Source organism: Lissotriton vulgaris, chromosome 5 (genome assembly GCF_964263255.1).
Source record: "Lissotriton vulgaris chromosome 5, aLisVul1.2, whole genome shotgun sequence".
In the NCBI taxonomy this organism is placed as follows: Eukaryota; Metazoa; Chordata; class Amphibia; order Caudata; family Salamandridae; genus Lissotriton; species Lissotriton vulgaris.
Genome location: NC_141693.1, coordinates 193264880 through 193287250, shown reverse-complemented (window position 1 = coordinate 193287250; position 22371 = coordinate 193264880). Strand labels below are relative to the sequence as shown.

Here is a 22371-nt window from a genome sequence, read left to right as displayed (position 1 = left end):
AAAGAGTTGAATTAACAGGCAAAGCCTGTCTGCTTCTGATATTTATGTGGAACTAGACGGCCATCTACTGGCTAAAACCAGAACACTCTGAACATTTGTTTTCGTACAGGTACTGGAAGTAAATTAATGGTACAGCACTTGCGAATTGAAGGCTTTCTTAGCGAATGACTCTAAATACAATTAATCCAATTACTTTCGTTTCTGATGACCGAGCTAAGCACCTCTTCGAGTATTCATTTATCATCTTAATGTATATGCTGATGGTATAACACCCCACTATATGAATGAGCCAATGACTCCCTCTCTCATAGGGTTATGACTTATGAGAGGAGCGTGTGTGCCACACCGCTGGTTGTTGGTGCTCGTGTCCACAGCTGGTTGTTGGTGCTCGTGTCAACAGCTGGTTGTTGGTCATTCGAAGACCTCTGGCGTGTTCTTCGAGGCTGGCATCTGAGCAAAGCTATGCTAGCGGTATCGAAAGCTGCCTGTCCGCCTTACACCCAGAGTGCACGATGCCGCTGGATGCCCCTGCAATAACCCTCCAACAGCCATATGTTTGAGACACTTCACATCCGATTTGTGGAACTGCCGCACTGGAGCACTGCAGCAGAACACACATACTCAGGGCCGGGGCCAGACAGGGGCACTGTGGGCAACTGACCAGCAACCAAAATGCCCCCTTCCCGTGGTCTAGGGTGGCCAGCTGCCGCTCACGTGTCAGGTTTGTCCTGCAGCAGTTATTCCTGCCCCCACCCCGTCTCACCAGCCTAAATCCCCTAAAAAGATGAGAAACCCTTTCTCTTTCAGCCCTTTATTCCGTGACAAATTAGAAATTGTCCTTAGTGGGAATTGGCTGCAGCCATTCCTCACTGGGGCTGAATTGTTAAAACAATATAGGGATAGCAATAAGGGCGACAATATGTCGAAACATACTGAGAGTAAGCTGTTCGACATGGGCATGAAATTGTCGATAAAGTTGGATTTCTTTGAATATCCCCGAGATCACGGGTGATGCATTTGCTATTCCATTTTATCATGAGGGGGCAGGTCTAAGCAGTTCATATTCTGCTGTAATAGCAGGCTGGGGGTCAGTAACCTTCTGCTCTTTCCCTCGACCATTTACAACGGCAATGTTATTTTTCAATAAATAACTTTATTGAGCAACTAGCAGCCCGTCCCGGCGTTGCCTGGGGCAGAAGGGGGCTGGGGGCAGCATACTTGCACATCGTCAGTGAAACTTGCACACACAACGTGCACGGCATGACACCTTTCTCAGGCCAGCTCAGCTAATGTAAAATTATTTCTCTGTCCCACATAAACACTCACTTGACTTCTTCCAATCACAACACATGATCTAACATATATTTATAATTGCCCACTGGCTCGACTCGGCTGCCATGCCCCAAATGTCCGTCGTGCATGCTGCAGTCTGCTACAATTAGTTTTCCCTTCGCTGTGGGCCAGCCAACAAACTCCAATTGTACTTTACTTTAGTTATGCTAGGCAATTAAATCCGGCGCTCAGGGGATGAGGGGTGGGTGTCTCTTGAAGGTGGTGACCGTGTTTGTGAGACTTTTGGTGGCAGGACGTATACGTGTCATACACAAATGAAAAACTCAAACTGGAGTTGAAGCGCATCAAAAGTACTTAGTTATCGGAGCATGTGGATGGAACGTGGAGCAGAACTTTCATTCTGTATATTAACTAATTCATGCTAGGCGGCCTCAAGTTGAACCGGCCATTCCTTGAATAACTTCAAAAGACCTGTGTAAGTGTTGAGAGAGACTCGTTAGTAAAATTATACCACTACAGCGCCCTGGCTGCTGGCTATGCCTGAGATTTCTCTGTCCCTCAACCTGAGGCCTAATGCCTTTCTGGTGCTTTGCAGCAGTTTTACAATTTTATTGTTGCTCTAATTTAATTCATTATATGTTTCCCTCGTCTTCGTTACTGGATTGTGCGAGGGCAAAGGTGTCACTCCTAGTCGTTGAAATGTCACTCATAATTCCACTGACATTCTGAAAATGTCACACATAGCCATTTGAAACCTTGGCAGCTATGTAAATAAACCTCCCGCCCGACGTTGCCCAGCCCGCCTCTTGCCTCCCGCCCGACATTGCCCAGCCCGCCTCCCTCCTCCCGCCCGACATTGCCCAGCCCGCCTCCCGCCTCCCGCCCGACATTTTCCAGCCCGCCTCCCGCCCGACATTGCCCAGCCCGCCTCCCGCCTCGATCCGCCCGCCTCCCGCCTACAGCCTGCCTTTGCCTTACCTGGCTGCCCGCAACGTACTTCACCGCCACTCCTCGCCGCACTTTGCCTCTCCATGAGCGGCCCACTGCAGACTCCACGCCACTCCTCGCCGCACGTCACCGCACCTCCCCCGCATGTCGTCATGACGTCTAGGTCACGGTCAGCGCTACGTCGCGGCCGGCGCTAGTTTGGGAACTACTTTGTTTTGAAATTTTTATTTTTTAATTTACGTTTTTTTTTTTATTTTCTGTCGCCTATGTCCATCTACACACCCTGAGGATTCAAACAATGTATTGGGTGTGTAGATTGGCGCTGTGGTTTCCGTGTTTACCTTGCCAAAAGGTGCAAGTTTTCTCTTTATAATAGTAGTATAGATACACAGGGGGAACAGAGAACACAAACCTTTTGGCAAGGTAAACTCGGGAACCACAGTGCCAGTCCACACACCCAATACATTGTTGTAATCCTCAGGGTGTGCAGATGGACATAGACTATAGAAAATAAAAAAAAACGTAAATTTAAAAAATAACTTAAAAAAAAAAGTAGTGCCCTGAAAGTAGCGCAGGCCGCGACGCTGGCCACAACGTACGTGATGACGAGAAGGAGCGGCGGAGAAGTGAGGAGCGTGGGGAGGAGCGGCAGCTCAGGTGCGTCATGACGAGAAGGAGTGGCGGTGAAGTGAGGAGCGCGGGGAGGAGCGGCGGCTCAGGTAAGGCTCTGGGACACGGGAAATGTTGGGGCGAGAGGGAGCCGGTACGGGAGGTTGGCCCTGAACAAATGCGGCTGAGGTAAGACTCAGGCTCTGGTGGCAGCATTTCAGGCTTGCGTGCACTCCCACCCCGGCCCCCGCCCGCCACGACATTGTCCGGGACACAGACAATGTCGTGGCGGGCGGGGGCCGGGGCGGGAGTGCACGAAAGCCTGAAATGCTGCCCCCAGCCCCCTTCTTCCCCAGGCAACGCTGGGCCGGGCTGCTAGTTAAAATATATTTGTTATGCCAGATGGTGGATAAAAGGAAGTCAGCAATGGTCACAGGGGGGGAAGAGTGAAGGGACAAAAGGAGCTTGGCAGAGAACCTGTGAATAGGGGTGGGGATCATGGATGGTTTACATGAGAAAGAAATATATTCAGCGAAGGAAAACTGGGAGAGGAATAGGCGCTCAACCTTAGCCCATAAAGGACAAGGGGAAAAGGGATCTTGCAGCCAAAATGAAGCTTGGCGCAGCAGAAAGGCCTTCTGGTAGGCTGGAAAGTCCAGAAAATTAACTCCTCCTTCAGAAGTAGGACAAATTAATCTGGTAAGAGACATTCTGGGTTTCTTGTTATGCCACAAAAAGGAGGACAAAACCGAATTAATTTTCTTGAAAAATTTAGCTGGGATAGGTACAGGAATATTAGAAATTGTGTATAGAATAATGGGGGATAACATGATCTTGATGGTGTCAAGACGTCCCCACCAGGACAAATAGAGGGGATGCCACCTGGCCGTTAGATCAAATATTTTTTGAGTGCACTTATTCAAACATAAGGAGACGGTGTCTCAAATAGAGGGGGTGATGTGCAAACCTGAAAATTTAATGTGGGATGGACTCCAGGTGAAATTGGAGGCGCTGAAGTCAGGTTTAAAAGTGAACTTCGTCAGGGGCAAAATCTCACATTTGTCGTTGTTAAGCTTGTAGCCAGAGATCAAGGAATAGTTCTTCACTTCCTCCAGGAAAGCGGGAATGGAATCTGTGGGTTAGAGACGAAGAGTCAAATACCGTCCGCAAAGGCAGCAAGTTTAATGTGGGACTCCGCAGTTTGGGAACCCTGTATGTTGGGATTCTAGCGAAGCTTGAACAGAAAAGGTTCCAAAGCTAGGTTGAAAAGGAAAGGAGAAAGAGGGCAGCCTTGGCGAACACCTCTACCCAGAGCAAAGTAGGAGGAAATCTGACCATTCGCGCACACCGCAGCGCGCGGCTGAGAATACAACAGTGAGACTAAGGAAATTAATTTGGTTCCGAAGCCGAACCATCCAAGAGTGTGGAAAAGATATAGCCATTCGACCCTATCAAACGCCTTTTTGGCATCTAGGGCGATCGCTGCAAGGGAGTGTTGTAAACGAGATGATTTTGAATATATATTAAATAGAAGCCTAGTGTTATCGGTGATGTACCGTCCCTTAACAAAACTAGACTGCTCTTCGCCTAAGAGGTCGGGAAGCAAATGGTCCAACCGTACCGCTAATGATTTGGCGAAGATTTTATAGTCAATATTCACAAGGGAGATAGGTCTATAATTTTTGCAATGCTGCGGGTCCTTTCCTTCTTTGGGTATCAAACAAATATGTGCATCGGAGAAAGTCCCTGAGGAGTTACCTAGAGCAACAAAAGTGTCCAGGAGGAAGTGAAGTTTTGGGATTAGTAACTTTGAAAAGTGTAGATAAAATTCAACGGTAAAACCATCTTGACCAGGGGCTTTGTTGAGTTTGAGATGGCGGAGCGCAGTGAGCAATTCCGTCTGCGAGATGTCAGTCTCCAAAAGGGAAAGGTCAAGAGGGAAGTGTTCAGGCTTTTGAATAGTGGAGAAAAAGTGTGTGAGGGAAGTGAGCGAGGGTGGGGTTTCAGAGGTGTAAAGAGTTTGGTAAAAACTGGAGAACTCTGTGAGGATGTCGGCGTCCTTGTGCTGCAGGTTAGAGTTGGCGTCAAAAATGGATTCAATGTTCAGCTTGGTGTGTTTGACCTTCAAGTAGTTGTCAAGAATTTTCCCAGCCTTATTCCTGCCTCCATAAAACGTAGCACTTGACTTTAGCAGATATAAGGAAGCGTCTTCCGTAGATTTCTCATTAAATTTCATCTTGGCAATGACAAGAGCTGTCAGGCTGTCTTTCGAATGTGAAGTGAAATAGGCGTGTTCCAATCTCTTAATGTCAGAAAGAAGATTCTTAGTAAGTTGATGTGCAATTCTACGTTTCTTTGCGTTATAACCAATAATAAAGTTGCGTGCTGCTGCCTTAAAAGCATCCCAAATGATATGTTTTGGGGTAGGAGCAGCATCATTAAACAAGAAAAATTCATCAAAAAATTCAGTGAAAGAAGCTGTGGATTTGGGATCCAGAAGTAGGGCATTATTAAAGTGCCACCTCTTGGGTCCAGTGATCCTAGGAAGCACGTCAACGCTAATTACAACAGGGGCATGATCCGATAATAAAATAAGACCTATTTCAGCGACAGTAAGTGTTTGGGCGAGGTTGTGAGAAACAAAAATATAGTCAATCCGCGACTGGGATCGGTGAGAAGGAGAGGCGAAAGTAAACTCTCGCAGGGTCGGATTACAAATTCTCCAGGAGTCAACAAGCTTATGTTGGTTGGGAGATGGCCTGAGTGAAAAGTCTGTGTGATTTGTTAGGAATATAAGCAGCATCGGACTTTCTGTCAACAAAGGGATAGAGGGGTTGGGTGCAGTCACCAGCAAGAATGACATTTTCATCCATAAATTGGGTGATGCGTTGAGAGAACTCAGCCCAAAAAAGAGGTTCCTCATTGGTGGGAGCGTAGACATTAAGAAGAGAGATTGGAACACCTCTAAGAGACAGCTTGACATGTGTCCATCTACCATCAATGTCTGACTCTTGAGAAAGGATTGTGAGAGGGAGAGATCTGCGACACAAAATTGCTACCCCATTACGTTTACCATCACCCTGTGAATAGAAAACCTCACCCACCCAGCCTCTTTTAAGTTTGGCAGATTCTGTGTCAGAAAGGTGGGTTTCCTGGAGAAACGCCACATCAACATTCAATTTGGCTAAGTGTGACATAATTCTCTGGCGCTTCATTGGGGAATTAATACCCTTAACATTCCATGAAACTATATTCAATGACATAGTATACAAAATAAACCAGAGGTAATATGATAGGTAAAATCAGAATAAAGAACCTATGAATGAGAATATAGAAAAGAAGAGAGATACATAGTAGAGATTCAAAAAAGAAAGAGAGAGAAAAGAGCAAAGACAGTAGAGAAGTAGGCAAAAAGATACAACAGGATGGAAATAAGAAAGAAGCCCAGAAGGGTCAATGTGAGAAGAGAAAATGCATGGAAGTAAATACAACCTGAAAAGAAAAAGTTATCACTTTTGCACAAACAAGAAACATGAAGTACAAGAGAAGGGGTGGAAAACAAAAAAAGGGAGAAGAGGGAGATACAAAGGAAGATACACAGGTAAAACATACCTACAAAAGAAGAAAACGAGAAGGAGCCGAGGGGGGATGGGACCAGGTGGGTGAGGCAACACATCCAGGGTCAGCTGGGCAGGAAGCCAGGGAAACATCATCAGACGGAGAGGGATTCCTGTGGAGGCAGAGAGGGTAGACACAGATTTAAACCATAAACATAGGCGAACAAGAACATGAAGCAACCAAAATCAATGCAACTTAACAATCGAAAGGGTAGGACATTACAGAGAGGGAAAACAAGACTCAATACAAGAACATTATGAAGGCAAGCAGGACTTCAGCTCAGCCAGGCCAAGAGGAGGAGGAAGGTCCAGAAGAATCCATGGCGGTAGTCTTATATGCATTGATAAAGCTCTGCAGTCGTACTGGATCCTCGTAAGTCGTCGTCTTGTTATTATAGGTAACTTTGAATAAGCAGGGATGGTAAAGGCCGTATCTAGCACCCATGGAACGAAGATCGTTTCTCATGCCTAAGAAGGCTTTCCGACGGTTTGCAGTTGCCTTTGCATAATCCAGAGGGAAGAATAAGGAAGAGCCGGACCATTTTAATGTTGGAGAAGCCTGGGCAGCCATCAGAACTTTCAGAAGGTCAGTGTACTCCAAAAAGTATAGAATAACGCCTCTTGGACGCTGTGATGTGGAGGCAGAAGTAGGTGCACGACCTAGTCGATGAGCACGCTGAATGTTGAGAGTCGTACCTTCAGGTAGACGAAGTAATTTAGGGAGGAAAGACTTGAAAAAAGCAAGTGAGTCCAAGCCCTCAAGACCTTCTACCAAGCCGTAAATGTGAAGATTATTCCGCCTGTTTCTATTTTTCAACTCCTCTACCTGTTTCTGGAGTGTGTCCACCTGTGACTTCAGATGAGAAATCGTGGAGCAAGTTTCCTGAAATGATGCAAAGGACTGCTCTACCGAGGAGACTCTCGTGTCAATCTGTGACCAATTGTCCGTAAGAGCTTGGAGTTTGACATTGGTTTCCTCCATGAAGGGACGCAGTGTCCTGATTTCCTCCAGCAAGATTTCCATTGAGACAGGCGCTGACTGCTTGACTGGCGAAGGAGGATCTTTTTTCTGTCGTTTGACATTGGTTTTTACTGGTGCCGGCTGAGAAGGCTCCATGGCTGTGTCCAAGCCAGATGAGGTGAGAGAGGTGAGAGAGTCCTCTAACTTAGAAAGAGCAGAAAATACTTTGGAACTTTTGACAAAGGCGACCTTTGTTGGTGTTGCAGAAGGTAGGCGCGACATAGACTTAAGCCGTCCCATAAAGGAGCAAGTTTGAATGTATCATCCACGCAGCGAGCGCCGCTGGCGTAAGGGGACGGACAATGTCCTAGGCAGGTGTGATATAACTATGAGGAGAATCTTTGGATAAAGAAGAAAGGCATTAAGAACGTTGAAGAAAAGCACTTGCTGGAGGTACAAGGCACAGGGTGCAGACAGGTGACTAACAAGATGGAGGCTTAGACTGAGAGAAGGAACTTATGTCGCCAAGCTGAGCCATATGAAGCCAATGAGAGGAGTGTATCCAGAATTGAACTTGTTGAGGTAAACACAGAAAACTGCGTAGTAGGGGAACCTGGTATCCCTCAAATGGAAAAAGGCGTATTGCCCCAGAAAGCTGAAGAAAGGTAAGAAGACCAAGAGGTACTGCTGGCAGCCGGTAGTGAAATGCCCAAGTCACACTCCAAATATGCAAAGAGTCACAGCGGCAACCAGTTACACCCTTGAAATCACCAGAGTCTTATCCACCATAAACACAAGGAGAAAGGCGCATTCCCATGCTGTAAATCGAAGTTGTCATTCACCGCAACGTCAGCAGGGTCAGAAGTAGCGTTAACCAGTAATGCTTGGGCAAGAAAAAAAAAATAAAGAAAAACCAGGTCCTAATGGAATATGAACTTATGCGGCAGCATCATAAATGAGGCAGAAGACGTTTGAGAGGGCACAAAATGGCGGCCATTTTAGCTGTGAGGTAAGGATAATTCGCCGTATTATTGAAGTAATGAGGATGTGAAAAAAGACTCAGAAGTAGTTGCGAGGCAGGGTCTTACATAGCAGTATGAAGCTTGGCTGAGAAGAGAGCCCCGCTAGCTAGAAGCAGTTTGTGCGCATGGAGAGGGTGAAGCGCGTCCGGCATCGCAAAATGGCGGCCGCACTCAGAAGATCATCGGAGAAACTTACTACGGCGAAAATCTCCGCTATACTTCCAGGAAAAGCAGTGTCAAGAGCCTCAGAGGTGTCCTGGAGCGCTCCGATACAGCAACATGCCACTCAAGCAGGAAAAGACGGTCCACAAACGGCGTGTCTCCCAAAGCTTCCACGGAGCTTCACCCGAGTGCCGCCATCACCGCCGGGCGCCAAGCCACGCCCCCCATGCTGCGGATATTTCAATATTATCGCTATCAGTATGGCTTTGGTGAGTAGTGTGTCCTCGCAGTTTAAGGGTAGGGACATATGTTCTCAAAAGAGTGTCTACATTAAACTGCTGCTGAGTTAGCATAAATTCTGCTTCAGGTGGATGCCTTGTGCTTGCCACTGCCCCGACGGGTGTATTTGTTAATAGGGCTTGGGGCACAGCTAGTACAGCAGTCAGTGGGTGGTGTGCCTAGTAAAGGAGTAGATAGCTTACTTTAAATGGTTATCACAGTGGTGTTTTTTTATTTTTAAATAACATACTAATAATATTTCTATGTGTCATGTATATACTCAACAGTAAAGCCAGAATCAGAGCGTTAGATCACTTCAATACAGAGCACATGATCTATGAGCAAAGCCCGAACCCACGAGTCAGCTATATATTAAACACAGAGCATAAGTCAGCAATACATAGAAAATACTTATGGGATTAAAAATCTGCCCGGACACGCATAAAAAAATCGGCCCACATTTGCATATTGCCTTCCCTGTGGTGCCGCTCGCTAGCAGTTTGCCTGTGTGCCTTGGGCGGACATTGGGCGGACATTGGTGCAGAGCATACCGGGACTGCGAGGACCAGCAGCCCGGATACTGACACAGCTGCGGCCTCTTCCCGGCTGGACACGCTCCCCTGCCTTTACTTACTTAAGAGGTGTTAGCTACCGCATCGCGGGAAGCGCGCGGGCGCGCCCGTTCTAGCCCGTTCCTGACCGATCTAGATCGGACCGGGCAACCCCCTTAGTTTTACTTTTTACTTTTTGCACACTATATTACGTGTTCGTATAATATATAAACATAGTTGTATTGTGTTTAATATAAACATAGACAGAGTAGCAAAATATGGCCACCAGAGAAAGCAGAACTAGGGCTGCTAAAGGGGGGAAACAGCTTACAGGCACCCTTGATGATTTTATCACTAGGTCCAATTCTGTAATAGATATGGGTATACATTTAATGGAACAGAGAGTATCTTTGGATTTAGCAGCAGCAAGAAGATTGTCACAGGATCCTGTAATGTCAAAAAAGTCGTCGCTGGGTCATATAGCATCGGCTAGAACTCCCGAACACGTGACTAACTCTGCTCTCCTTACCACGCTCGTTGATATACATCATACCCCAGCTTCAGTCTCCAGAATACCAACTACCTCAGAAATATCCATGCTATCTGTTGTAGCCTAATGCCTCAGCTTATGCTAGGAAAAAATCCAAAATTGTAAAAGAATTGGCGACAAGAAATGTGGTAAATGTGGTAAATAATGAAGGAAATGGGATTGGTTTGGTTCCTGACAATTCAGTAATTAGGCGCAAAGAGGTTGAAATTGTTGTAAATTTAGATGTGCCTGAGGGTTGGCAAGACATAGTAAACTTGGGAATCTTGGGAGGTGTTGAAACTAGTAATGTGGATGGTGGGAATGAAATCCTATTGAAGAACATAGGAGACATTTTAAGGAAACATTTAACCACTCTTGAAACAAGATTGACGTCTATAGAAAATCAGTTACTTGAGGTGGAAAAAAGTATAATAACATTAACAAGTCTTGGCATAGTGGGACCAACACCGAAGTGCACTCCAGATGGTGCTCAGAGTTCACTGTCTTTACCAACACCACATGTGACTAAATCTAAGCCCCCGGCAAAGGATAAGACTGTTAATAATCCAAAAGCAACTACCCTGAACCATGTAGCCACCAATCAAACAGACCAGGGAATCCTAGGACAGGGTACTAATACCACTAAACCAGATCAACAGAACCTAAAGGGGAATCAAAAAGGGGGCAAAGTGAAGGGAGGATACACCAATTTATCACCTGATGCTAGTCCTTTTGTTGTAGTCTTTACAGGGGTTCCTGAAATAAATAATCACCATGAGGAAACCTTCTGGTCACTAAAAAACAAAGTTTTACACTGGCTAAATCTGAATAGACCATTACCCTATCATGAAAAGAGTAAAATCTTAATGGTCCGTAGAACACCATGGATAGGCCCCACAAACAAATCCATTGCTGGTGACTGCATTATCGTAACATTCGAAGATCCACGTACTGTGAATCACATCTGTGCGTGGAATTCTTTGGGTGGAACCTTTGGAATTGCCAGTAGACCACTCTCCTTCTTCTATCCGCCACATAGAGGTACTGATGGGGGAGGGAGATGGACTACTGTTGACTATCAAGGCCATGGAGGGACAACTGGTGAGAGACAGGGCAATAGAAGACGATGGATGGGTGCCCCAACACAAAATAGATTCAGCTGTCTGGAAGCAGTGGACTGACTGAGGCCTGTGATGAGTTGCGTAACCAGCATTAATGGCTCATCTCGCACTAGTAGCCCTATCCCTGTGTATGATCCCAGGGACTGTCTGACAGATGAGGCCAATGTGGTGAATGCTGAAGGAAATGAGCAGGGTGGGAAAAAGGGATCTATGACAGAATATCGACTACAAAAATATCGACCTACAAGAATATCGAGTCAACAATATCGAGGGCAAAAATATCGACATCCTATCTACAACATGGGAAGTACAAAAATATCGAAAAAATAATATCGTTGTAAAAAATATCGATGTTAAAAATATCGATTTTTTTTTTAATAGATATAAATGTAAAAGTAAGTATATAACACTAATAAATAAAATATACATATTTAAAAGTATCTAATAATGTTTAAAATTAATAAATAAAAATATATACATTAAAGATATAATATATATGTACTGAACAATAAGTATTAATAATTAATTTACTAAAAATACCCCATTACCCAAGAACTGAAAACTGACCCTGAACCCTAAAAATACCCCTTTACCCAAGAACTGAAAACTGACCCTGAACCCTAAAAATACCCCTTTACCCAAAAACTGAAAACTGACCCTGAACCCTAAAAATACCCCTTTACCCATGAACTGAAAACTGACCCTGAACCCTAAAAATACCCCTTTCCCCATGAACTGAAAACTGACCCTGAACACTAAAAAATACCCCTTTACCCATGAACTGAAAACTGACCCTGAACCCTAAAAATACCCCTTTACCCAAAAACTGAAAACTGACCCTGAACCCTAAAAATACCCCCTTACCCAAGAACTGAAAACTGACCCTGAACCCTAAAAATACCCCTTTACCCAAGAACTGAAAACTGACCCTGAACCCTAAAAATACCCCTTTCCCCATGAACTTAAAACTGACCCTGAACCCTAAAAATACCCCTTTACCCATGAACTGAAAACTGACCCTGAACCCTAAAAATACCCCTTTCCCCATGAACTGAAAACTGACCCTGAACCCTAAAAAATACCCCTTTACCCATGAACTGAAAACTGACCCTGAACCCTAAAAATACCCCTTTACCCAAAAACAGAAAACTGACCCAGAACCCTAAAAATACCCCTTTACCCAAAAACCAAAAAATTACCCTGAACCCTAAAAATACTCCTTAACCCAAAGGTAAATAATATTATTTAATTAGCAATTAATAATTAATTAACAATAACAATAAAATAAATATATTAGCACATAAGCTGTAATTAATATAATTTAATAATTAATATCATTTTCCCCAATTAATTAATTAACAGTAACTAAAAATTATATATATAAATAAATTACTCTAATAATGTAATTAACTAACTAATATTATTTAATTACCAATTAATTACTAATTTAAAATATGTACCAAATTATATTAATTAATTAACTAATTAATATTAATTATTTGCCAATTAATTAGTTATAAATATTTAAAAACATATATTAATTAATTAATTATTATTAAATTACTCCCCACCCTATTCCCCTATAAACCCACATCCCGCTACAGAAAATATATATCAATTAATCAATTAATTATTTCCCAATTATCAATATTAATTAGCAATTAATTATAATTAATTAATTAATCCTACTAATTATTAATCAACTTACCATAATTAAATTACTTCCCACCCTATTCCCCTATAAACCCACAACCCGCTCCGGTACTAAAACATCAAATGTCCTTATAAATTTCTATATTATTATAGAAAATGTATACACATACAATAGTAATTATTTTAAATACTTAAATTAAACATATAACACATACATAATAAAAAACTATAAAATAATACAAATATCGATATTAGTGTCATCGAAATTATTAACATCGATATATATGCTATCGATATTACTAACTTCGATATTACTTACATCGATATTAAGTATTTCGATATTACTTACCTTGGGTCGATATTCTGTCCTACGATATTCTTGCCTTCGATATTATGCTCCTTCGATATTACAGACTCGATATTATGGTAAGTCGATATTTCCAACTCGATATTTTGACTGTCTACCGGGAAAAAGGACCCCTATAATACTGGAAAAAACGGGACACTCACTATACCACATGATCTACAGAATTCACAGATAATGCATAAAACAGGAGTGACCCTCCCAAATCCAAGGCGATCAAACATAGAACTAGTATCATCAAATATTAGCAGCGAGGCAACTGTGAGACTAATATCCTGGAATATAGCTGGAGTAACCAAAAATCTGAGGGACCCCGACTGGGCAGAGTTTATTGATTCTAGTGATTTTTGCCTATTACAGGAAACATGGGCAGTAGACATACCACATAGGGTGGGCTTTAAAACGTATGGGACTGGAGGAGTCCCTTCTAAAAGGGGAAGACCATCAGGTGGCTAAATTACTTGGGTTAAAGTAACACTAAAGATCTGAGTTGAAGTCATAGACACTGGTTCTTTAGATCTATTAGCTTTAAAAATTACTAATGATGTAGAGAAAACATTTTATTTAATTAATGTTTACAATAGACCTGCCTCTACATCTAAGGAATCGCTAGTCATAACAAAGTTGGATTACTTTTTAGGTAGATCAGTTGGCAAAGAAGCGACTATTATAGCCGGTGACTTAAATTGCAATTTTGAACCGGTTAAAGAGATATTTGAGGAGGAGGACCAAGTAAATAATATTCCTCCGTTGGATAACATAGAGTCTGTAAACTGCACAACTTTGGCAGTACAATTAGTAAAGTTGACCGCGGAACATGGGCTTAGGGCCTGTAATGGTCGCCTCCTGTCGGATATCTTGAAAAATCCGACCTTCTCTAGAAACAACTGTAAAAGTAATCTAGACTTTATAATTGTCTCGTTGTCCATCTGGCACCACATGGTTGACCTTGAGGTGAAAGATAGATCAGAGAGTGACCACTACCCCTTGACTTACTGATAAAAGAATGTCTGGTTGCAGAGGATGGGACTACAAAACCGTTAGATACTTATAGTTCTGCAAGCAAGGAGGCCCTGGTTAGCAATAATAGGCGCACACTAAAATGGTCTCATATATTAGAACATGGTGACATCCTTGCAGCAATATATTCACAGCTTGCTGGGTATTTTGAAACCTTCGCGGATTCCCCACCCAAGAGCAGCACCCCTGAACAATTTATTGCTCTACATAACAAGTTTTTTTAAGGCATTAAAAGTACTAGTGACAAAAATGCCAAAAAAAAGCCACCAGAATTTGAGCAATATGTCCCATAGCAAACCTTGGTATGATAGGTCTTGCAGGGTATCTAAGGGGAAACTTCTGTTGGCAATTAAAACTAAAACACCAGCAGAGGTCAGAATTGCAAGGCAAGATTAGAAGAGAGTGCAGGCAGTATCAAAGAAGTTGTGGGAGGAGGGCAGCTGGGCTGAAATGTTGGAAGCTGCAAAAGCAAAGGACACAGTAGGGTTATGGCGGTTAGTTGCGAATGGGAACCATGTGGGGAAGGTTGTAAAAGATGTCCATCTTGATGAAATGACGTGGGTCAATCATTTTACAACCTTATATAAAAAACACGATGGGAACCCCAGTGAGATAAGCGCAGAAACGCCATGGCACACAGTCCTCACTGATCCTCTGGAGTTTACAATTGAGGAAACAGAGTCGGCGATAAACTCTGTGAAAAGTGGTAAGGCGCCGGGGTTAGATAAAGTACCTGGGGACCTTTATAAACACGAAACAAAGATATGGGCACACTACATAAACCATTTATGCAATATGTTGTCTCACAGTAAGGACTTCCCTAACATCTGGCAGGGAGCCGAGATTGTCCAAATTTTCAAAAAAGGCGATAGGTCATATCCCTCGAACTATCGACCTATGAGCCTTATGGACATTCTTCAAAAAATGTATTCAAGACACATTTTAAATCGTGTAAATGAATGGCAAGAAGACAAAATGGTCCTTACTAAGTTCCAGGCTGGGTTTAGGAGAAAAGTGAGCACCATTGACCAAGTCTTTAGGCTCTGCTGCCTATACTGGAAATATGTCCACATTAAAAAGGGCCGTTTGTATGTCGCCTTTGTAGACCTTAAAGGTGCATTCGACCTAGTACCGCGAGAACTACTTTGGAGGTCCCTACATGAATCTGGATTATCTGACTGTCTATTAGTCCAGATAGTCAAACTGCATGCTAGGAACTTTGCCAAAGTGAGGTGGGGTCCGAATGGCGAACTCACCAAGAATATACCAATTGAACGTGGTGTTCGCCAAGGCTGTGTTCTGGCACCGACATTATTTTCGCTTTTTGTGAATGACATCTAGATGGCTGCCTGAATTATTCACCAAAACTAAATGGAGAAAGGGTGCCTGCGTTACTTTTTGCGGATGACACCATTCTAATTTCGCAAACCATGAAAGGTCTTCAGACACTACTTGATTCATTTAGTGAATACTGTAGCAAGAAAGGGTTAAAAATTAACACAAAAAAACTAAATGTATGACCCTAAATCCTGCCAAATCTGATAAAGGATCCCTGTTTTTAAATAGCCAAAAGTTGGAATTAGTTGACTCCTTTTCTTATCTGGGAGTTTCGCCCGACTCCAAGTTCACATGGTACCCACAGATTGAAAAAAGTAAGGTAATATTCGCACAGAACTCAAAACCCATCATTGCAAAACATAATTCAAGTACCAGTAAAGCGGTATCACCAGCTATAGAGCTTATTAAATGTAAAGTACAACCAGCAGCTCTTTATGGTGCCGAAATTTGGGGGCCGATGTCAAAAGATGCTTTTGATACTATGGACAATAAATTTGTGCGTAGCATTGTAAGGGTCCCAAAAGGCACGCCCCTGGTACCTCTTCAGTTAGACTTGGACTTCAAGAGGACCGATCATTACACCATTGTCCGCCCGCTGTTGTTCTGGGTCAGACTATGGCAGACTCCAGAGCTGCTTGAGTATAGGAATGGGTTAAAAGAGTTACTATGCTTAGATGTATCCAACTCCAATGTCTGGCTAAAACATATCAGAATATGGTTCAATAAAATAGGTCTTCATCATTTCTGGGAAAGCCCTGATAGGTTGCCGCCAAATTCAAAAAATGTGGTAAAAAAGGCTTTTTGGGGTTTTATAAATAACCAACTATACAATGGCAATAGTAGTGGGTCACTTGTTAGCAACTTTTTAACCTTCAAGGATGTCCCCTTATTTGAGAGTTTCCTTGATGAAATTGAGCCCCCACTTGCTAAAACCCTTTTTATGAAATTTAGATACGGCAACCTCATGACTAATTCAACCCTTGCCCGTTGGTCTAGGAAAAATGTTAATGACATTCCAGCCATAGGAGATCTATGTACCTTGTGCGAGGGCAATCACAAGGAGGATGATATGCATATCCTTTTCTTCTGCCCGGCATACATGCCGGCCAGAAAAAATGGATTAAACCCTTGTGTAATCTATATGGAATTAGGTCATGTAAGATGGCACTTAGCATAATTAAATCTGATACATCACAGACTATTGTATTCAGTGCCAGCAGATATCTCTATTCCATTTATTTTGTTCGTAGGAAAAAGGGCTTGAAGTTGTAACGCTATGGGGTGCCTTTATTTATGTATTTTAAAAACAGGCTGAGCTGATGAACTAGACAGCAATGTCGTAATTTTTTTTATGTGGAAACTCTTTATGACTTTTAATTTACTAATTTTATAAATGATATACTATTATTGTATTTTTATTGTATGTAAATTGAATTGGGTTGTTTTATTATGAAAAGATGTTGTTCAAATCTTTTAATCTTTTATGGCAACAGAACGCCGAAATAAAGAAAATGTGTGTGTGAAAATACTTATTCTATGTTCTGCAGAAAAAGCCAGTACCAGCAGAGATCTTCTCCTAACGTGTGGGCGGACTGGTTAACCATTTTCAAAAGTAAAACATTAGTCATGAAAGAATGCGTGAAAATGACTGCGTCCTGAAGCAATGTGTGAAAATGGCTACTGAATATGTTTAAAAGTAGTTGGTCGGTGCTCTCGGGGAAGGCTAAACATCAGAAGAGGCAATGACGTATGCATGCCCTTGACAAATGGGGAGAATGCAAAATAGAGTGAGGATCGGTGGCAGCAAATGGCAATCCTAAAGGTGGGCTGTAAGCTCAGGAAGTAGATACAGCATGTCTGTCTTTGAGGCAGTGCATTCATGCCATCTAGAGCCGAGACCTAAAAAATACTGAAGGGACGATTTTAAATTTAAAAAAAATCCACTTAATAAAACTTTGGTGTAACCATCCGTCGGCAATCAAGAACGCACACCAGAATTTTAAATGGCTCTGTATTAACCACTGTGACTGTAATTTATACAATACTACAGAGTGAATCCCATGGCCATCAGTGAAATTTGAATTTTCACTGGGTGAGTGTATAATAGGCAGAGTGGGGGATGTAAAGTCCTCCTCCAGCTTGACGGCCTTTACTCATTCCACCAAACTCTAAATCTGTCTCTTAATTTGCAGCATAACTAAAAGTGAAATCTGAAAAACTGAATTCTGTGGTGCAACACCTATGATAAAGTTAGCATAACAGGGAAGAGGGTTGACATGCAATACAGGTGTTGTGCTTTAAGTGGGAAGATTCCAGCACATTGAGGACTCTCACTGTGAACCTCAGCATCTTACTCGATTCCTGTATGCTATATATAATCAGGGGCAGTGGAGTCTGAGGGCTCACGTAGCTGTGTTGCTCAGTATTTAAGGCCCCTGTGGGATAGTTCTGCTGTAAACCAGAGCCTATTGTGTTGCTGACCTCCCTTTCATGTTTTTTGGGCGGGAAACGTCCAGATGGCGGTGAGACCCAAAAAGTGGGGTTATTTTCAATACCATTCTTTTGCTACCAGAAATCGCTCTTTGAAATCGTTTGTTTGTTTACACCTGGAAATACTCCAACAACTATGAAGTTAGCAGAACCTTGGTCGTTTTTGAAGAGCCGCCAGATTTTTGAAGGTTTTTCATAAAACTAAATAACATGTTTTTCTTCATTTAATCCTGCTTGCCCTCCCCAAGGTTGCTAAGTGCTGTTTAAAAAGTCTGCCCATGAGCCTAGGGGGCGGCTTCAAACAGCTGCAATCAAGAGGGCGCCAGGTGAAGTTATTGTGAATACCAGTAATCAGATGCAATGCACTGAGTCTTGGGAGCGGCTATTTTATTTGGACTTGAACAAAAAAAAAAAAACGCTATTACTGGAATAGTAAAAAATGTGGTGGTTACTTGTTAAAAGACGAGCTAGCTCGTTGTTATTCTTTGGTCGAAGGCCAACAAAAAGGTCTCTTTCAACAGTTGAGCAAACAACTGCAAATGAGAGCTTGGAGACAATTCAAAAAGTCACGCTCGAGTTAGAGCGAAACACAGGAACGTTAATGGGGCTGCCACACTTGATGACCCTTCAGTTAATATCATAAATAAGTCATCTATTAGATTAGGTAGAAGGGTGCTGAAAGGAAGGTGGTGGCCAACAGAGTCGGGGAGGGAAGAAAGGGGTTTAAAACCGATATAAGGAGGACCGGGGAGGGCTTTTTCTGTTACCTGAAGAATACTTTCAACAAGTACTAGGCTCTCAGAGCTCAAAAGAACAGGGACTGACCCATCTCCGAGACTTTCAGCAGCCATGAGAGGGGTTGTGCAGTCCACAGGGTTCTTTGTCCTGTGCGCTGTGACGCTGTGCAGCGCAGAAGGCACCTGCCCAGGTGAGCAAACCACACACAACACCTGTCAGCAAACCTTTCTGCACCCCTTAAACAATGAGTCTTGCATCTTTTCTTTGAAGCAGCGTTTCTGGTCCCAAATTTGATTGATGCTAAAACTGTACAAAATCCCAACACTTTAAGCTATCCAATTGAAACTTGGATCATATTTAAGCAGTGTCTCTTTTTGAGAGTTCCTAGAGATGTTCCTGTGGATGTATGATTGCTCATCTTTCAATTGCATACGGTCATTCATTCCTCCATCCTCTTTTCTTCATTCGCTGTTGCATACAGTCATCCCCCACTGCTCTCATTTATTTGAATTCATAGACCATGGCTATATCTTTAGACGTTACATATGGGGTTGCGAGGAAAGCCTCAGCGCCCCAGTCCGAGACATCTCAATAATCACAGGTATCACTTAGCGGCCATCTCTCTTGGACTGTGTATCTTGGAAGGATGATAGCAAGCTTGAGTGATACACAGTCGAGGTAGGGCGAGGGTAGGTGAAGGGGGTGCCTATTTCCCTCACACTGAATCTCGACCTATTCCTGCGCATGGTTGTGTGTGTCCCAGGAGGCAGATGCGGTGCCGCCGCCACTGATCCTGTAACTTCGCATTACATGGGTGCTTGTTATTGCATACATTGTACATGTTCTTTGACCGAGGATGGATATCCTGCTGCCACTTGTCTTCTTACTGTTCTTTCAGTGCTATTTGCATAGTGTAAATGTAGTTGAAGAGGCGCTATAATCCACCTGAACAGCGCTGCGAGCCCAGGGTTGGGGTTCAAGATCGTTTCGGAGGTGCCAGGGGGCGGTGGGTTCCTATCCTGTAGGATGCTCCTTGAAGAGTCTCTTCAGCTTCTTCTGAAGTGCAGGAGGGGCTGGAACATGTTGATACTTATGCTGTTCATGGTCCTGGGTGTATTGAAGAAAAAGACCTGCCTTTGGATCCTTCCTTCTTCCATTCCTTTGTTTCAAGCCTCACAATCTCCTGACTTCTGGTCTGGGCTTCCCACCAGTAGTGTTTTTTTGGACACATGAAACGTCATTACCCATTCTGTACCTGTGTTGAATGTTAGTGAATGTTGCTGAACACTAGCCGGCCACACACACACAAATCAGGTTTGACCTGGGTATTAGCAGAGCACACTTCCCTCACACACAGAGCATCAGAGTGCCACATGGGCACCAAGTGTCCCAGCGTCTCACGTACATGAACAACAATGAGAAAGATGAGAAGGGAAGCCACAGAAGAAAGGAGGTTCACTTTTTCTTTAATCTCAGACATTTCCTCCCACTGCACTGCTCTCTTATGTTCAACTCCCTGCTCTGATTATTCCCAGCTCCCTTGATCTTCAGACAGGGTTGTGCTAAGAAAAACTGCACATGGATGCATGCCTGCCACTCAAGTGTCCACAATGCACTCTTCCCTCTCACACACAGAACAGGTACCACAAGGGCAGGAACAGTGCAAGCCTTCCCCGTGAGCATGCGCAGTATCGGAGACTTGCAAGAGATACATATAGACACTCACTTTTATTTAACATCATGAGTCTTGGGTCCCTCTAGATCCTTTCTACAGATTGCAAGCAGGGTTGCTATAAATCCCTATGTAGTGTACTTATATAGGGACCTGGATACTATGGCTATGTTTGTGGAAGAGGTGTGGCTCAGCGGCGGGGCGACTGCCTTTGGATCCTGGAGCTCACGGTTTGATCCCCGGTGGCAGATCAGCGTAGCACCATGTGACTCTGGGCAACAGCTTGCTTAATCTTCCTGACGACCCCCAGCGCCGAGACACCTCTCCGGAGGTAGCTGTGCGCTTTACAAATACTGGACAAAACCTTAAGTAAACACGGGCTAACATCTGCACAGTCCACAGCTAATAACTTTGAAGTACCAACTCAGACTATAAAAACCTTTAGGTGGATAAGCACTATTGACTACTTGTTTGCCTCTGAAAAACTCATGAATGATCTTCTGAGTTTCGAAGTACAGCTTACAAACGACAGTGATCACCTCCCACTTCGCACAACATTTAATCTTCACTTACCTAAATGTAAAAGCCATAAGGTTTTGGGCACCTCTTGCAACGATGAATCACTACATCTAATTCGCAGAATAAAATGGGGACATGTCAACCTTCAGGAACTAGCATTAATTGAAAGCCAATACAGGACAGTCCATGCAGGCCGAAAGTGGCGAATACTTACTAAAGCATTGGGGATCTATAACTAGGGGCATCCACGAAACAACAAACTCCTGCACAGGTCGAGGGCGTCATCTGTTAAAATCCTCCAACAAAAATCAACTTATACTGACTAACTCCCTGCGCATCCAAAAGTTGACGAGGGCACGTAAGATAACCCGGCACAAACAAGTCAATGCCGTGTTGTTATTGGAACTTCAAGCCGCAAGAAAACAACATAAACAATTGATTTGGCAAGAGACAAACAAGCAGAGGGAAAAGGATTGGCTATACATCTACTCTATGATGAGCAAGCATAACCAGGCCGATTTATGAAGACATATCAAAACCAAAGCACGACAGGAAGTTGCAAGGAGCAACACCATCAATGAAGCCCTGTGGTCCTCGCACGTAAAACAAGCATTTGCAATGCAATAGGTCTCGTATTTACGCAAGTTTAAGCTATTGGCATTTTATTTATGTTTCCAAAAATAAAATAAAAATAAAATGCATTGTTATTTACAATGCCAGTAGCTGAAACTCGCGTATATGCGAGACCTGTTGCGCAACCATCATGGATATGCATAGATATAAGGTTAGATCCACTCACTCTTCCAGGCAAATATTGTTTCGGAAGAGTGGTTTGCAAAACAGTAAGAGCAGGGTTGACATCTCTCATGCCTCCGCACTGACCGTCTTCTGCATCCAGAGCTCCTCATGGCCCAAGACGCGTCTGCGAATGTAGAAACACTTACATCAGCAACAAGGAGTGAGGTAAACCATACTCCGACTGCATGTACCAGAGACACACTATCTTCACCTCACACAATATGAGAGCAAAGGAAAAAACACTGCTGGTGAGTCTGACTTTGATTCCTGCTCTAAGAATTTACTACACGAGGCTCTTAGGGCCAGATGTAGGTCGCCAAATACCAGTCGGTAACGGCCGATTTCGTCCGTTACCGACCGGTATTTGGGATTTGACATGTAGGGGGCCTCATATTTACATAATCGGTATATTAACCGATTCGGTAAATTTACAGAATCGGTAAAATACCGAGGGCCATATGTAGGTGGCAAGATACCGGTCGGTAACGGCCGATTTCGGCCGTTACCGACTGGTATTCGTAATTCCAGATGTAGGGGGCCTGAAAATTACTGATTCTGTATATTTACCGAATCGGTAATTTTACAGAATCGGTAAAGTACCGAATCGGTAAATGTACAGAATCGGAAATTTGGGATGTAGGTGGCACTGGAAACAGTGCCACAGGCCCTTAGAAATTCGTTATTTAC

General features: G+C 43.3%; 1 protein-coding gene across 2 annotated transcripts in view; it reads left to right on the top strand.

Moving 5' to 3' along the window:
* Nucleotides 1-18619: 18619 nt before the first annotated feature.
* Nucleotides 18620-22371, top strand: part of LOC147710455 (ficolin-1-like) — an 844448-nt gene continuing 840696 nt past the window's right edge. For both annotated transcript variants that reach the window (XM_086921142.1, XM_086921141.1), the window contains exon 1: nt 18620-18885. In XM_086921142.1, the coding sequence (XP_086777268.1) occupies nt 18807-18885 (79 nt within the window). In that variant the 5' untranslated portion in view covers nt 18620-18806. The remainder of the gene's footprint in view (nt 18886-22371) is intronic.